Source organism: Geotrypetes seraphini, chromosome 8 (assembly GCF_902459505.1).
Source record: "Geotrypetes seraphini chromosome 8, aGeoSer1.1, whole genome shotgun sequence".
Lineage (NCBI taxonomy): Eukaryota > Metazoa > Chordata > Amphibia > Gymnophiona > Dermophiidae > Geotrypetes > Geotrypetes seraphini.
Genome location: NC_047091.1, coordinates 92,815,955 through 92,832,914, shown reverse-complemented (window position 1 = coordinate 92,832,914; position 16,960 = coordinate 92,815,955). Strand labels below are relative to the sequence as shown.

The 16,960-nt window shown below is 42.2% G+C and overlaps 1 protein-coding gene across 1 annotated transcript in view; it reads left to right on the top strand.

The window, feature by feature from the left end:
* Positions 1–2,799: 2,799 nt before the first annotated feature.
* The window catches only part of MYO1F (myosin IF), a 235,841-nt gene continuing 221,680 nt past the window's right edge, over positions 2,800–16,960 (top strand). Inside the window, 1 exon segment of the mRNA XM_033955757.1 lies at positions 2,800–2,988. Within this exon segment, the coding sequence (XP_033811648.1) occupies positions 2,986–2,988 (3 nt within the window). The 5' untranslated portion in view covers positions 2,800–2,985.

Below are 16,960 nucleotides of genomic sequence, written 5' to 3'. Positions count from 1 at the left end.
AGATTCACTAAACTCTTTTTTGGGGGTGATCCGCATCCGAGTCTTGCTGGGCGACCGACTCACTAAAGAGTCCCAATGCAAATGATCTGATCGGACACAAAACCACAAGCGATCCCACAGATTGCTGCAGAGCGATCCAGATGCATGTGCAGACCATCCTCTCTGCCTGGAGATGCGATCCGCGCACGCGCTTGCTCTCCGCACAAGCTTGAGGTCAAAACAAAAGGGGGGCTGCACTCGCTGGCCCCACGAGAATCATTTCAAGGGAACAGAACATGCTTTGCAGCCAGACTGGAACAACTAAGCAGAACACGCCGTAGTTTTAACCCGGGTTAAAACCACGGGTTAAAGACACAGGCTTGCAGAGAGCAGGGCGCTTTTTGCACAAGGAAGATGTTTTTTTATTTCAATGGTTTCAGGGCTGCAGGGCTGGGATTTCAGGATGGCAGAGAGCAGGACAGTTGGCAAGGACGTGAGCAACTGGTCCTCAGTAGTCGCTTTTTTTGGGATCGGCAAGCCCTGTCATTGTTCCTTCTGTTTAGTGAATCGCTGCCTTCCTACTTATGCATGCATTTCCCCTCATTTGCATGTGCAGATCGGTTAGTGAATTGGGTCGGGGCAGAGAAGGCTCGCAAATTTGTCGGGACATGATCGGTGAGCTTAGTGAATCTAACCCTAAGTTTTGACCCATCCTCTTCACAGAATACTACAGCCAAAAATGCAACAAAGAGGAGATAATTGGCTAATTCCCACTAGGATAAACACAGTAGGGACAGGGGATAAGATAATCATAGCAGATAACTAGATTCATCAGAAAGTTAGTACTTCCAAAATGAACATATATCACGATATAGAAACTGAGTGCGAATTGAAATAAGAGTAGTATGAACAGTACACAATACTAAATATGGATGTCTATATTAAATATATGATATATTTTATATAGGTATTTATTAGCAGGTAGATTGATTATATACTATAGGCAGAAATAAGAAAGAGGATTGATTATGGTTTAAGAGGGCTATATTGAGAACCAACTCATAAAATGCTAAGGGGCTCATAATCAAAACTTAAAAACCTGCCCAAGTCGGCACTTGGTCCAGATCGTCCAAGTGCCGATATAATCAAAAAGACTTTCTGGGCATATTCGGGGATTTTTTAGGCCTCTGAATGCTGCTGTACACCCAGAGCTAAAAGGGGCACAGGAGTGGTTAGGGCAGTATTTGGGCGGGATGTGGCCGACCTAGACTTAGTCGTCCTGCAGGAATAATCAAATGTTTCACAGGACTTCTTGGACGAAACTTATACGTTGTGAGTTAGACAATGTAAAAGCAGATATAAGTGCCAAAAAGGTATCCAAAGTGACCAGGTATCCACTGCAGGGACAAGGTAAAGACCCACACACACACCCCCAGTGATCACTGAGCCCCTCACACTGCCACAAATATCAGAATAAAAGCGTACATACCTATCTCCAGAAATCAACATCTGCTATAGTAAAGCCTAGTAAAGCTGCATACAAGTGTCTTAAGTAGCCTGTGTGGTGGGCTAGTGAACCAAAGAGGACCCAGGCCCATAAGCCACTCTTAACTGCTACATTCATGGTAGAAAATGTGAGCCCACCAAAAATCTCCAAAACCCTACTGTACTACCACATAGGTGCACCTGCAACCATAAGGGCTATTGGGGTTGTAGACAGGTGGGTATAGTGTGTTTTGGGGGTGTTTTGGGGAGCTCACTGTAACCTATGAGAGTTCTGGTGAGATGTTTATGTGGCACTCTTTTTGTGAAGTTCACAGCAGTGCTCTGTAAAGTGCCTCAATGCTCTGTTGCCCTGTCTGGGTAGCCAGTCCATCACAATGCTGGCTCCTCCCACATCCAAATGGTCTTGTTCTGGACATTTGGCACTTAGACAAATTTTTGGTCAAAAATGTGGTATAAAGATAGACGTACTGGCGGTCTGGGCGATCAATGGCCTGGACATCAAGATAGATGATTTTTGAAAAAAAAATATTCTAGATATATGTTTCGAGAATGGACAATTTACTACTGCTGACTTTGGGCGTCTAGCACCCATACATTCAAATCGGATTTAAACATTTCTTATGATTATGCCCCTCCTCCTCTGTATTGTAACACCTATACAAAAGCACACGTATTAATTATGGTTTAATAATGTATTGACTATAGTTTAATAATGTCTGTATTGAAGCCATCCCAGGAAACACACACTGTATTGTAACTCCTTTACAGAAGCTCATGTATTGTAACACCACTACAAAACTCATATAAACTGCCCTGAATTGACTGCCTAAGTCATTAGAAGCGGTATAGAAGCTTTCAATATTCAATACTATGAACAATATTGCTTGCCTCTTCCCAAACTCACATTCCTGGCTCACTCCTTCCTTCTCCCCAGCTGGATCTCTCCTCCAGCTGCAAACACCTGCTTCCTCTCTCTTATCCAGCTCTCTTTTTTGTCTCTCTCTCTCTCTCTATCCATTCTGTTATTGATTTCAATACACATTTCATTCTAAAAGAAGGAGTAATTCACACTTTCTCTTTATGAAGAGACCAGAGATATTTTGAGATGAGAAGTTGTTTTTTTTATTAGCACACCTGTAGATTTCACAGGCTATAGTTTGATTCAACAAAGTAGATACCTAGAGAGAGAGAGAGAGATAGATAAAGAGAAAGAGAGTAAGCTCTTAGCCCTGCAAAATGAGGAAGTGTGAGCCCAGTAGCATTCTGCAAGAGGAACTTCACATCTTGCAGTACAGATACAGCTTACAGCGGCTACCAGAAAACAGCAAAAGAAATGTTGTCCTGGACACAAATTCTATGAATTTAACACAGAATTGGTGCATCGAATCATGTCTCTTTACGTTTAAAGAACAGAAAACCTGCCCTGGATTCTGGCACTCACAAGGGATCTGCCTAGCACTGAGCCTCTGACACTGCTGCCTTGATACTGCTGGGGGTAACATGGTGAGTCCCTATGTCTCTGGCAAGCGAATGAGCTGGATTGGATTAGGCTGGTAGCAGGTGACTTTTATGTTCCATCTCTATAATCACAGAGCAAACAAAAACAACAACTTTTCAATCTCCTGTGAGAGTAGCTGACTTTGCTATATCACATTGAATTATTTACGAAGGCTTGTTTTTCATTCTGCATCTTTAAGAATAAAGCTTAGTAAATCAAACACTTTGTACTGGGTACAGATCAGCAACATTGGAAAAGGCAGAGAGTGGATAGGAATCTGCATTTGGGAAGGGTGGGATATAATGACAGATACTCAGGTGCTCAGCTATAAATTGAACCTTCCTGTCTCCTCAGGACAGATGAATGAACGTTATCTCAGCTTTCCAAGGAAGGTATCAGAAGGGAGGGAAATGTTTGGTTTATGAGCTCCCCGCCTTCCCCCATGCACAGAACTGAGCCAAGAACTCCCATGTGTGGAGGGGGGAGGCTGGACATGGGACTCTGTTCTCAGAAACAGAAGGGTTTCCATTTGTGAAATTTGCCATCTGGAGAGGAGGAGGAGGGGTTCTTTTTCCTCGAATGCTATATGGTGTGGAGTACTATTGTGCATTTTTTCTGTTGTACTTTGTGCACTATATTTTAGCCTACTTTCCAAAGGAAAAAGATGTATATCGGATGAGGGGTGTGGGGAGGGGGGAAGTAAGGATTCTGATGGGTTCATGCAGACATGTCTGAGGAAGTAGACTCCATTAATTCTGGGTAGAGCTGCTAGTTCTGCAATGAGTGCTATCTGTGGTTTGCTCTATAAAGACACAGTTTCAACAGTCCAGTAAAAGAGTAAAATCGTCAAATAAGCATAGATTTAATTTCTAAAATGTGATTAAAACAACCCCCTTCCCAATAGTCCCAGTAAATTGATGTTTTAAGGCAATTGAGAGTTTTATTGTCTGAATTTCCCTTCATTTTTAAGGAGAGTTGGCACCCTTAACGCCTGTGTAAAGTTCCTCCTACTTAGCCAGCCCCTTATGTATGTCTCCATGTAAATTTGGTGTCCTACTGATAGAGTTGAAACACTCGAAGAAATTGCAATGGCAACAAGTCTTACTCTTCGAAAGAACAACCATGAAAATAAGACTTGTATGTAAAATATCTATGTAAATACTACTATCTATACTGAAGAGCTCTCAGAGACCTGCAACGTTAAATCATAGTAGATTGTTCCAACGGCTCATGCAGGTCAAGGATATCACTCATAGAACTCTGTGTTAAATTTAAAGTGCAAATGCTTTGTGCCATAAACTCAAACAAAGTGCGTAGTGCAAAAAGCTACTATTATAACTAAAATTGGCACTTATCTTGAGATGTCTTATATTGTGGAAGAAATTGTTCAAGTGTGCCCAACGGGACCCATTTCGCCTAAGTAACGGCTTCTTCAGGGGTTTACTGATAGAGTTACCAGATGTCCGGGCTTCCCCGGACATGTCCTGTTTTTAAGGGCTCTGTCGGGCGTCCAGGTAGCTTTTTAATTTTACTACTTTTGTCCAGGGAAACCCAGACATCTGGTAACCCTACTCTTGGACACTGGCCTGCCCCTCGCCAGGGTCCTGCAGGACCTCTGCCACCCCTGGCAGCCAGTTGGAGCCCCCACCTGCATCGGCATGCCTGTCAGGACCCTGCCCTAGCTGGGCCCTAGCCATGGCCCCAATAGTTTTCCAGACCCCAGCTTCTATCCAGCCAGGGTCCATTCACATTTCCACCGCTGTCTGCAGCTCTCTGAGAGCCCTCTCTGCTCTTCCCAGCCCCCTCCTAATCTTCAGTGTGCCTCAGCATGCACTAGGCTTCCTCTCTGGCCCCGCTACTCATTGCCACACATGCACCAGAATAAATGCACCTCTCCTCTCTTTCCCCGATGGCCAGCACGCAGAATTAACAAGTGCCATGGTCGCAGGCCTCCTGCTTCCACGGTTCCACTGGCCCAGACCAGCCATACCATGTCCACCCATGGGCCACAGTAGGATCGCAGGAAAACTTCCAGCCTCCACAGCCAGACCCCAGGTGGGTTTAAAATAATTTTGACTGGTTACAAAAGGATGGGAGGAGAGATAGGTGGCATGCTAAATGGAAGGATGGCAAAGAAAAAGGGGGCCTTGGATGGAGAAAGGGGAGAGGGGAGATGCTGGATGGAAGGATGGGGAAGAGAGAGGGGGTCATGTTAAATGGAAGAATGGGAGAGAAAAGGGGGACCCCGGATGGAAAAGGGACACTAAGATTGCAAAATCAAAACCTTTTAGTAATACCCACACCTCAACAAATAATCTATGATACCACATGCTCCTCGATATTCTTGGTCGCAGCACCTCAATTATGGAACTCCATCCCCTCTTAAATGTATCCATAGAAATTTCTTCACAGAGATAAATCAAATCTGAAGACCTTTTTATTCAAAGATGCATTCAATTTATGAATTTCTATCCTTTTCCATATCTCCTGCACAAACTTAATTCTTCCCTTCCCTAATATTCTTAACCTTAAATGGTTTTCTTTCCTATACAAAATTGTAGTTCTACCCTCAAACCCATTGTAATCAAAAGTAATTAAATAATGTTATGTCTGTCTGTCCGACCTGTAAGTGTTAATATTTGTTTTCTATTTTTATAATTTTATTATTGTACACTGCCTAGAAGTTACTATTGGCGGTATAACAAATTTTAATAAAAACTTGAAACTAGAGAAGAGGACATTCTAAATGAAAGGATGGGGAAAGAAGAAGGGGACCCTGAATGGAAAAAGGATAGAGTGGGGACACTGGATGGAAGGATGGGGAGAGAGGGGAGATGCTGGATGAAAGGATAAGGGAGAGGAAAAGAAGAGGTGATAAATACAGTAGAAAGGTGAGGAGAGAAAAAGGTGACATACTGGATAATAAAAGGAGCAGAGAGAAGATGCTGGATGGAAGGATGGGGAGAAAGGGGAGACACTTGAAGGAATTATGGGGAAGGATGGGAGAGGGGCACACTAAATGGATGAATAAGGAGAGAAAAAGGGGATTTGCTGGATAGAAAAGGCATAGAGAGATGCTAGATGGAAGGATGGTGAGAGACAAAGGGAAGGAACTAGATGAAAGTGGGAAGAGAGAGAAGGACATGAATGGGAGTAGAGGACAGAGTTAGTGAGAGACTGGGGAATAAGGAAAAGGGGAATGAGAGGTGTGGTGTGAAACTGCAGCTAGACAGTAAAAAGAGGGACATTGAAGACGATATAGTAAGAATGAATGAAGAGAGGGAGAAATCTAATTGAAGAACACTGAGACGTAAAAATCAATGTTAGAGGTGGATGTAGTAATGGAGGAGATGAAGAAGAATGGAGGCGAAAGAAAACTGACAAATGTACAGAAGAAAGCAGAAACAGAGATTGGGACCAACATGATTAAATTAGACAGCTAGGCAACAAAGATAGAAAAAAGAATTGTATTTTAAATTTTGAATAAAGTACAAAGCTCACAACTGAAAGTCTGACATATCATGGGGGAGAGGGTGGGGGCAGCTCAAGAAAGGATTGGGGGGGCACCATGGCGGCAAGTCGTATAGGATGCAATTATAGCTTGCTACAGCCCTGATTGCACTCAGCCAGCAGCCATCTGGGAGGGGGGTGAGGCTGGGGCTGGGGCCTGGAATAGGGCTGGGGGTGGGGACAGGGATGGGCCAAGGAGAGACCATGTGTCCTCTTTTTTGTCTTCACAAATATGGTAACCCTACTTACTATTCATCATCAGAAAATTCTCCTTCCCTAAGTGCAGTTTTCTCACTGGTATATGAGAAGCACTGACATAGCATAAAGCAATGAGGACTGGACTCAAGGGTGATATGTTAACATAATAAAAAGGTGCATACCTTTTATTCCCAAAGCATGAAAATAAAATGAATGAGGACCTCAGAATAAAACTAAAAGAGGAGTTTGCAATAAAGTCAAGAAAGAGTTGATATTGTGAAGGAATTATTTCTTTATTCTTTCATTCAATTTTCAATACTGTTTTCCCAGGAGAGCTCAAAACAGTGTACATGAATTTATTCAGGTACTCAAGCATTTTTCCCTGTCTGTCCCTGCGGGCTCACGGTCTATCTAATGTACCTTGAGCAATGGTGGGATTAAATGACTTGCCTAGGGTCATAAGGAGCAGTGTATGTTTGAACCCACAACCTCAGGATGCTGAGGCTGTAGTTTTAACCACTGTGACACACTACCCCCTACTTGGAAGGTCTTGTTTCTTATGGGACTCCTCCCCTCCCCCTCCAAAATTAAACAAAATGAAGAAGGGTCAGGAGATAACATGGGAATCTTTTCTGAAGCTCTTTGCTTTTGCCAGTGATACAGAGGACATAATCAGCTCCTCGGCATCTAAGGCCAAGTTTCTGCAGTAAATCAATATGCCAGAGTATGGCTGGCACTGTTTCTCAAATAATTCTAAGGCAGGAGTTCTGAATCTGAACCTGGACTACGAGGAACGACTTAGGAGACTGGGGTTGTTCTCCTGTGAGAAGAGGAGACTGCGAGGGGATCTGATCGAGACTTTCAAAATACTGAAAGGATTCGACAAAATGGAGTAGGGAAAGCAGTTATTCACAATGTCCAATGTGACACAGACAAGAGGACACAGACTGAAGCTGAGGGGGGGACAGGTCCAGGACGAATATCAGGAAGTTCTGTTTAACGCAGCGAGTGGTGGACACCTTGAATGCTCTCCCAGAGGAAGTAATTGCAGAATCCACCGTTCTAGGATTTAAGGGTAAACTAGATGCACATCTCCTTAAGAGTGGCATAGAGTGATACGAGTACGGGTAAATTAGATGCACATCTCTCTTGAGAAGCATACAGTGATATGGGGACTAAAACTATGCCAGGGTACACCTGGCGGGGCCTCCGCATGTGCGGATCACTGGACTTGATGGACCCAGGGTCTGATCCGGAGATGGCATTTCTTATGTTCTTATGTTCTAATCCAGTCCTGGAGACACACCCAGCCAGTCAGGATATCTACAATGAATATACGAGGGATAAAGTTGTATGTACTACCTCCACTGCATACAAAGCTATCTTTTCCGAATTCATTGTGGGTATCTTGAAAACCTGACCTACTAAGTATGCCCTGAGAAATGGGTTGTAAACTACTGCTCTAAGATGTTTGGTTTGCGGTAACAAAAAAAACTCATCAGAATTATCAGTAAACTCATCAGTATAAGCTTGGTTTAAGGAGTTTAGTTTATTTAAGCATTTGATAAACCACATTTCAAAAAAAAAAAGTGGAGATACTTAGGGATAATTTTGGTGGTAATTTCATATATGTGTAGAACAGCTTTATAAATGTATTTACACTGGCTTACTTACTGTAGGCTGGTGAGGAAAATGCCCTGACGCTTATAGAATTCCTATGAGCATGAAGCATTTAAATTGCCAGACTGCGGTAGAAAACTCTACTGCAATTTAGTAAAAGGAGCCCTTAGTTATTTGTTTATTCATAAATTATACATCAAGGGGCTCATTTTTATAGAAACTTGAAGGCAGATAAAAGCCAAATGGCCCATCCAGTCTGCCCATCTGCAATATCCACTAAGAGAGCCCATGTGCCTCTCCCACGCTTTCTTGGATTCAGTCTTTGTTTCTATGCCCTCTATTGGGAGACTATTCCATGCATCTACCATCCTTTCTGTAAAGAAGTATTTTCTTAGATTACTCCTGAACCTATCACCTCTTAACTTCATCCTATGTCCTCTCATTTTGGAGTTTTCTTTCAACTGAGGCTCGCCTCATGCATATTTAAGCCTTATAGGTATTTAAACGTTTCTATCATAGATTCCATCTCCCGCCTTTCCTCCAAAGTATACATATTGAGATCTTCAAGTGTGTCCTCGTACACCTTATGACATAGACCACGACCATTTTAGTACCCTTCCTTTGGACCGACTCCATCCTGTTTATATCTTTTTGAAGGTATGGTCTCCAGAACTGTACACAATATTCACCAGAGTCTTATACAGGGGCATCAATACCTCCTTTTTCCTACTGGCCATTCCCCTCCCTATGCACTCAAGCAAGCTTCTAGTTTTTGCCATCACCTTTTCAACCTGTTTGGCAACTTTAAGATTAAAAAAAAAAAAAAAAAAAAAGTCTAAATAACTACATAATATGAAGATGGATGCATATGTGGCCTCAAAATTTCCAAAGCATATACCATATATACTCGAATATAAACCAAGATTTTTCATCTAAAAAAAAGAATCAAATGGGGGTCTTGGCCTATATTCGAGTTTTTCAACTCTCCACACTACCTGATAACCAGCATTTCATCTTCAACCTCACCCTGTCCTCCTGCAGTAACCCTCATATCTCACCTTCGCCTCCCCCCCCCAATGGCCCTCATTTTTTTTCTTAATACTCCATCCCCATAGCATTTTACAGGCCTACACTTAAGGCATCTGTCTCACACCTATGGAGATGCATAGGGATGCTCATGGATGCCCAAGGGCACTTCCAGTGGATACCATGCCCACGCCAGCCTTGGGCATCAGAAGGCATGCCTAGATGCCTCTGTAGGCATGAGTCAGATGCCTATATTGTAGACGTCCTTTATGGTATGGATGTTTTTTAAAAACATGCATCCCAATTGGCTGATGGGGTCCACTGGGAAACAAAGATCATAACGTGATCAAATTTGAGCTGATATCTGGAGTGACGCCACTAAAGAAATCTGCTGTAGAGACATTTAATGTTTGAAAGGGCAATTATGTTAAAATAAGAAAAATGGTTAAAAAGAAGCTAAAAGGATCGATAGCAAAGGTTAGGACTCTAACCAGGTGTGGATGTTATTTGAAAATACTATCATGGAAACCCAGATCAGATGTATTCCACATATTAACAAAGGTAGAAAGAAGAGAAAACGAGAGCCAGCATGGTTAAAAGGTAAAGTGAAAGAGGCTAGTAGAGCCACAAAAACATCTTTTAAAGAATGGAATAAAGAACCAAATGAAGAAAATAAGAAAAGACATAAGCACTGTCAAGTTAGTTGCAAAGCATTGATAAAGAAAGCTAAAAAAAATATGAAGAGAAACTTGCCAAAGAGGCAAAAACTCATACTAACAATTTTTTAGGTACTTTAGAAATAAAAAACTTGTGAGGGAATCCATGGGCCTATTGGATGATCAAGGAATAAAAGGGGCACTCAGGGAGGATAGTGAGAGACTGAATGAATAGTGGAGAGACTGAATGAATTCTTTGCTTTGAGTGTTACAGAAGATGTAAGAGATCTACCTGAACCAGCAATAGTTTTCAAGGGTGGTGATCTGTAGGAACTGAAAGAAATCTCAATGAACCTGGAAGGCGTACTAAGCTAAATTGACAAGCTAAAGAGTGATATATCACCTGGAAAGGATGATATACATCTCAGAGAACTGAAAGAACTCAAACATGAAAGTGCTGATCTGCTGTTAGTGATCTGTAGATTGGAGAGTGGCCAATGTTATGCCAATTTTTTAAAAGGGTTGCAGGAATATCCGGGGAAATTTCAGACTGGTAAGCCTGATTTCAGTGCCAGGAAAAATGATGGAAACAATTCTAAAAAATAAAATTGTGGAATACGTAGACAAGCATGATTTAGGGCTCCTTTTACGAAGGTGCTCTAGTGTTTTTAGTGCACATGCAAGATTAGCGCGCGCTATAGCGCACGCTAGCCGAAAAACTACCGCCTGCTTAAAATGAGGTGGTAGTGGCTAGCGCGTGCTAAAACCACTAGCTCACCTTTGTAAAAGGAGCCCTTAATGGGTCAGAGTCAGCATGGTTTCAGCCAAGAGAGGTCTTGCCTCACCAACTTGCTTGACTTCTTTGAAGGTGTGATTATACATATGACACATAACTTCCCCCTCCCATCTTTATACACTGCATTGCCTTGCCAGTTGAATTTTGTATACAGTTCAAATTGCTGTTATTAGTACATTTGGGACTGTATCGAGTCCTCCTTTTATATGCCTAGATTTCTACAGCCCTAGGTGCCTTCAGAGTCATTATTCTCCCAGCAAGAATGTCAACTTATTGTACATGATTTTTACCAATTATACCTTAAATAGACCAGGGAGAACATTTTTTTCTGCTGCAGGGCCCCATGAATGGAACCTATTATCTTTAGCACTTAATGTATAGTAACACAGTAAATGACTTACTGGTAAATGGTCCATCCAGTCTGCCCAATAGTTACACACTTTATAAATTCATGATTAAATGAAATTGTCTTTTTTCTATGCTATTTCTGGGCCTTAGATCATAAAGTCCGCTTGATACTGTCCTTAAGTTCCAACTACTGAAGTTTTCATCGAAGCTCACTCCAGCCTATCCAGACCATTACATTACATTAGTGATTTCTATTCCGCCATTATCTTGCGGTTCAAGGCAGATTACATAAGAAGATAGAAGTACATTAGGAGTAGTCTGGACAGTTTCTAAGTTGCGAGGGTTGGAGAGTATTGCAGATGGTGCTTGGGATATATCTGGCTGTGTTAGTTTGCGGGATACAGACCGTAAAAGTCTACCCAGCACCATCCTCATGTTCCATATTACTGCAGTTATGGCAACGCTCTCCCCAGCCCTTCCTAAACTGAATTGCCATATACAAGACAGACTGCGCAAGTCTTCTCATTACCAGCCTAATACTTCAATTTATACCCTTCATTTACTGAGTAGAGATCCTCTGTGTTCATCCCACGCTCTTTTGAATTCCATCACCAGGCATCAACCCCCTCTCCCAAAAAATAATTTCTTAACATTACTCCTAAGTCTACTACCCTGCAATTCATATCCTCTAGTTTTACCATTTTCCCTTCTCTTGAAAAGATTTGGTTCTGTATTAATACATCAACTAGAAGTCAAGAAAGTTAGGATGAAAAAAAGTTTAAAAACTCCAGGGTCAACTTGTGCATGCAACCCACTGCCAATCCTCTGTGTCCCTCCCCTCCCTCCAACATTCAAAGGCAGCTAGCAATCCTCTCTCTCTCCCTCCCCTCCTTCCAACACCCCGCGGCAGTGATCCTCTCTCTCTCCCTCCATACCCTCACCTGGGCCAGCACTTCTCTCTCCCTTCCTTCCCTCCAACACCCCACAGCAACCAGCAGTCCTCTCTCTCCCTCCCTCCCCAACCAGCACCTCTCTCTCCCTGTCCTCCCTCCATGCCGGTCAATGCCCCCTGTCTACCTTACTAGCTGTGGTTGCAAGCAGCCAGTGATCCTTCAAGGCTGCTTGCATCCTGTCTTGGAGCCATCTCTCTGGTTTCTGGCAGCCTGTCAAGGAGCCATCTCAATGGTTTCTGGAGGCCTGTCAAGGAGCCATTTCTATGATTTAGAAACCATAGAGAGGGCTCCGAGACAGGCCACCAGAAACCACAGAAATGGCTCCAGGACAGGATACAAGCAGTCTCGGAGGATCGCTGGCTGCTTGCAACTGAAGCTAATAAGGTCAGGCAGGAGCATTGACTGGCATGGAGGGAAGGGAGGGAGCGACAGAAACTGGCTGGGGAGAAAAAGAGAGAGGATCGCTGTCACAGGGAGTTGGAGGGAGGAGAGGGAGAGAGAGGATTGCTGGCTGCTGTGGGATGTGGGAGGGAAGGGAGGGTCAACCTATGCACAGGTTGAGGGATTTTAGACCATTCTTAGGTCTAAAATTGCCCCCGACCTATGCATGAAGTCGACATATAGCCAAATTTAAACAGTACACGCAGCAGGGAGATATTGTCTCATGAAATAAATTGTTGCTTGGCATTCGCATCATTTCAGGATCACATTTGGATTGTATTATTTTGCAAGTAATAATGATGCATCTGAATGTGTTTTTATATTTGTTTATGTATGCTTCTGTAACCCACCTTGAATAAAGACGGGTTATAACTAATAAACTATAAACCTAGCCACCACAGGTAGCAGGTGAAATCCCAATGTTGATCATTAACATGCATTCCCTTTCTGAAATGGATAATACACAGTAATTTTTTTGCCCATCCTAAAACATGGGACCTGTGATAAAATAACCTTAAAAAAAATAATTATTTGTATTAAATAGAAAAATAATTCCAAACAATGACAAATAACATAAAATAACCCATTTTAATGGTAGTCCACAATAATACTACACCTCTATAATTTATATATATTAAATATAGAAACAGAAAAAATGAAGGCAGATAAAGACCGTATAGTCTATCTAGTCTGCCTATCGATGCCAGTATACTGGCTTTGTAAAATCAGGATTTAGATGCACATACAATATACACGTATAACTGGCACATTGAAATGTGAAAAGAGCTTCTACATTGACTACTGTAATATAACATACAAAGACATAAACGATACTGAATAGGAGTTATGAAGCAAGGACACACACAGTACACACACACATTTCCTGAAGGAAATCAAACAGCAGGGACAGACATTGCTCTGTGATGCATGTAATGTGTCCTTTAAATAACCTTTGAAAGACATAAGGTTTAAAAAAAAAAAAATTGCATTAAATAGTTTCCTATTTTCACACAGATATTGAAAAGGGAAGTGAAATAATCCATTAATAAACAAACTTTCGCTTCCCAAAACAAATCTGAAGACACATATCACCATTTAGGTTCTTTCTATAACCATTGTTGGTCACAGGGGTTGTGACAGTTGTACATAACCCAGAATTATCACAAGCTGAGAACCAAGGAAGCTAAATTTCACTTCTCCCACTGTGCTCCATTGCCTAATGTACAGACATAGGGGCAGGATCTGCTTAAACATTAGGCAAACTAGGCCGGAGCTTCCCAATGTGTGCACCAGGAAACCTGCTTTTGGGGTGGCAACCTGGCAGATTCTCCATAGGACATCATTGGTCTGCACCACACAGGAGTCACATGCTCTCCGTGACTGTGCAAATGGAATTGTGGCGAAAACAAAAAAGAAGAACCAACAGATCTGCAGTGAAAATACGATAGACCAAGGACAAAGAAAGGAACTGTAGACAGGAGTATAAGATACAGGCAATATTATTATGAACAAACAAATTGTTGCATACAAATAAACCACTTGTTGCAATATGGGACCCAACACAGTCCATGTTTCGATCAGTATGTCTTCTTCAGGGGTCCCTTTTTCAGCAGCACATTTTGTTTGGGCAACTACACAGTATACAGATCAGGCATATTTGTTGCATTTTATTTGACACCACCTTTTTATGGGACCCCTGAAGAAGACGTGTTGATCGAAACACGGACCGTGTTGGGTCCCATATTGCAACAAGTGGTTTATTTGTATGCAATGATTTGTTTGTTTGTTCATAATAAATTTTGCCTGTATCTTGTACACCTGTCTGCAGTTCCTTTCTTATTTCTTAGTCTATTGCAGTGGTCTCAAACTCAAACCCTTTGCAGGGCCACATTTTGGATTGGTAGGTACTTGGAGGGCCTCAGAAAAAATAGTTAATGTCTTATTAAAGAAATGACAATTTTGCATGAGGTAAAACTCTTTATAGTTTATAAATCTTTCCTTTTGGCTAAGTCTTAATAATAATATTGCAATTTATAGCTAAAGAGATATATGATCAAGAAACTGTTTTATTTTACTTTTGTGATTATGATAAACATACAGAGGGCCTCAAAATAGCACCTGGCGGGCCACATGTGAACCCCGGGCTGCGAGTTTGAGACCACTGGTCTAATGGAATTGTGGTTACAGAAAAATTGATAAGCACTGGATTAAGTATTCAGCTAGGGCAGGGGAGTCAAACTCAGTCACATTAAGGGGCCGAAATCCAAAACACAGGCTAAGTTGTGGGCCAGACCCCGCCCAATCTCCACTCCAGACCCCACCCCCATAATAGTACTAATTGTAACCATTTTTCCCATTAATTTTTCATATATACACACACAATATAATCTTATTAACAACACATAATGGTTAACCACAAAATTAAACTACACAAAGCACACTATGCTTCTCAACATTCATTCCTACCAGATCACAGATAACCCCTATGCAAATACGGGACCAAAACCTAAAAGTACTAATTTATACAAAGGAAACCCTAAAATTCAAGATTCTGCATGCAGTACAACCCCAGAGAAAAAGAAACAAATGCATTTCTTCCTCAACAGTACAAAATATAGACAGCAGATGTAAATTCTCAAAATTGGCACAATTCAACCACTTAATTGAAAATAAAATCATTTGGGTGTCTTACATTCTGGCTGGCTGATTTATGCGGCTCGTAGTCCGATGCCCCCGGTGTTATCTTGGGGCCGGCTCCCTCCTCCTCACAGCCGCAGTGTGCACGAAGCCGCGTCCTGCGCGTGAACCGGAAGCCGAGTGCAGTGGCTCCTCGGGCGTCGTGCACCTGAACCAGAAGCTGCGTGCAGCCCGCTTTCTCTCTGACGTCGCAATGTCAGAGGGAATGCTTCTGGATGAGGCGCGAGGAACCTCGTGCACACTGCGGCTTTGAGTAGGAGGGAGCCGGACACAAGATAACACCGGGGGCATTGGACCGCAGGCCGCAAAAAACAGCCAGGCGGGCCGGATTCGGCCCGCGGGCCTTGAGTTTGACACCTGTGAGCTAGGGCATCGGCTTCTAGGGAGCAGCAAAGAGCAGCTGCAATCAAAGGCAAACAATTGTTCCTGACAGCTGCACAAATTCAGAGCATATACTTTTACTTACAAGAGAGGTTAGAAACTTTTAAATAGCACATTTAAGGCCATAGTTACTTAGATTCATTACCAATTAGCACAAATTCAAGTAATTAACACTTTTTATTTTGGCAGACATCCTTTTTTAAGCAACAGGAACCTAGTTACTAATAATGTGGGTTAACCATATAACGAATGAAAAATCCATTTACTCAAATCAATGGATTTTGGAAATTGCCTTCATTGGGCTTGATTTTATAGCAGTGTGCCTATCCAAGAAATTCAAAAAGGCACTTATTTTAAGCTGATTTTATAATGGCAAGATGCCAATACAAAAATATATATCAACGAGGATATCTCTCATAGAATGAAAGGCTGCATTGCCAACAATTTAATAAAATTGTAGTGTTGTGAATCCTCAGTGTAAGGAAATACCGTGTTTCCCCGAAAATAAGACAGTGTCATATTCATTTTGGGTCCTAAAAATGCACTAGGACTATTTTCGGGGATGTCTTATTTTTTTCATGTACAACAATCATCTCTTCTTTCCTCTCCTCTTCCCTAATTCTTCCTCTTTCCTTTCTCCCCCCATATTCAGCATCTTTCCTTCCCTCTCACCCTCTCATCCCCCTGTGCAGCAGAACCCCACTGACCCTCCCACCATGACACTGACATACTTCAACTGTAAGGCCTCCTAAAGCAGCAGGGATGGGGGCTGCTGAATTGACGAGTCCGATTTTTCAGCACTAGTGTCAGGGATGGAGTGTCGAGGACATTCGGGGGGGGGGAGGATTCGGGGGTCAATCATAAATAGGGCTTATATTTGGGGTAGGGCTTATATTAGGAGCATTTTTAAAAAATCATGCTAGGGCTTATTTTCGGGATAGGTCTTATTTTCGGGGAAACAGGGTAAGATCTAAAAAGCAAGGACCTGAACCAGGAACGAGCTCCAACGCTTAACCCAGCCACGGTTTGACTGCGTGAGAACTTTTCTCACTGATTAAGCCACACATCATCATAGGATTTCACAACTGTGCAATCAAAATGATAATATAAGTGAAAACAAACAGTGAAAATTCTAAACGTAAGCAGTGTGCAATCACTTTCATAGAGAGAGACACCCCCTGATAGAGCCACACGTGACAGCAACAACCATTAATGAAAAAAGCTGAACTTATCTTGAAAACTGTAATGCATCAAAACTTCAATGAAGAGGGACGCCGTTCTTTGGACTTTTCCACTTCCTTTGCCAAATCACAACACTGTGTTAAAGGTTCTCAGCTCAATTTCAGGGACA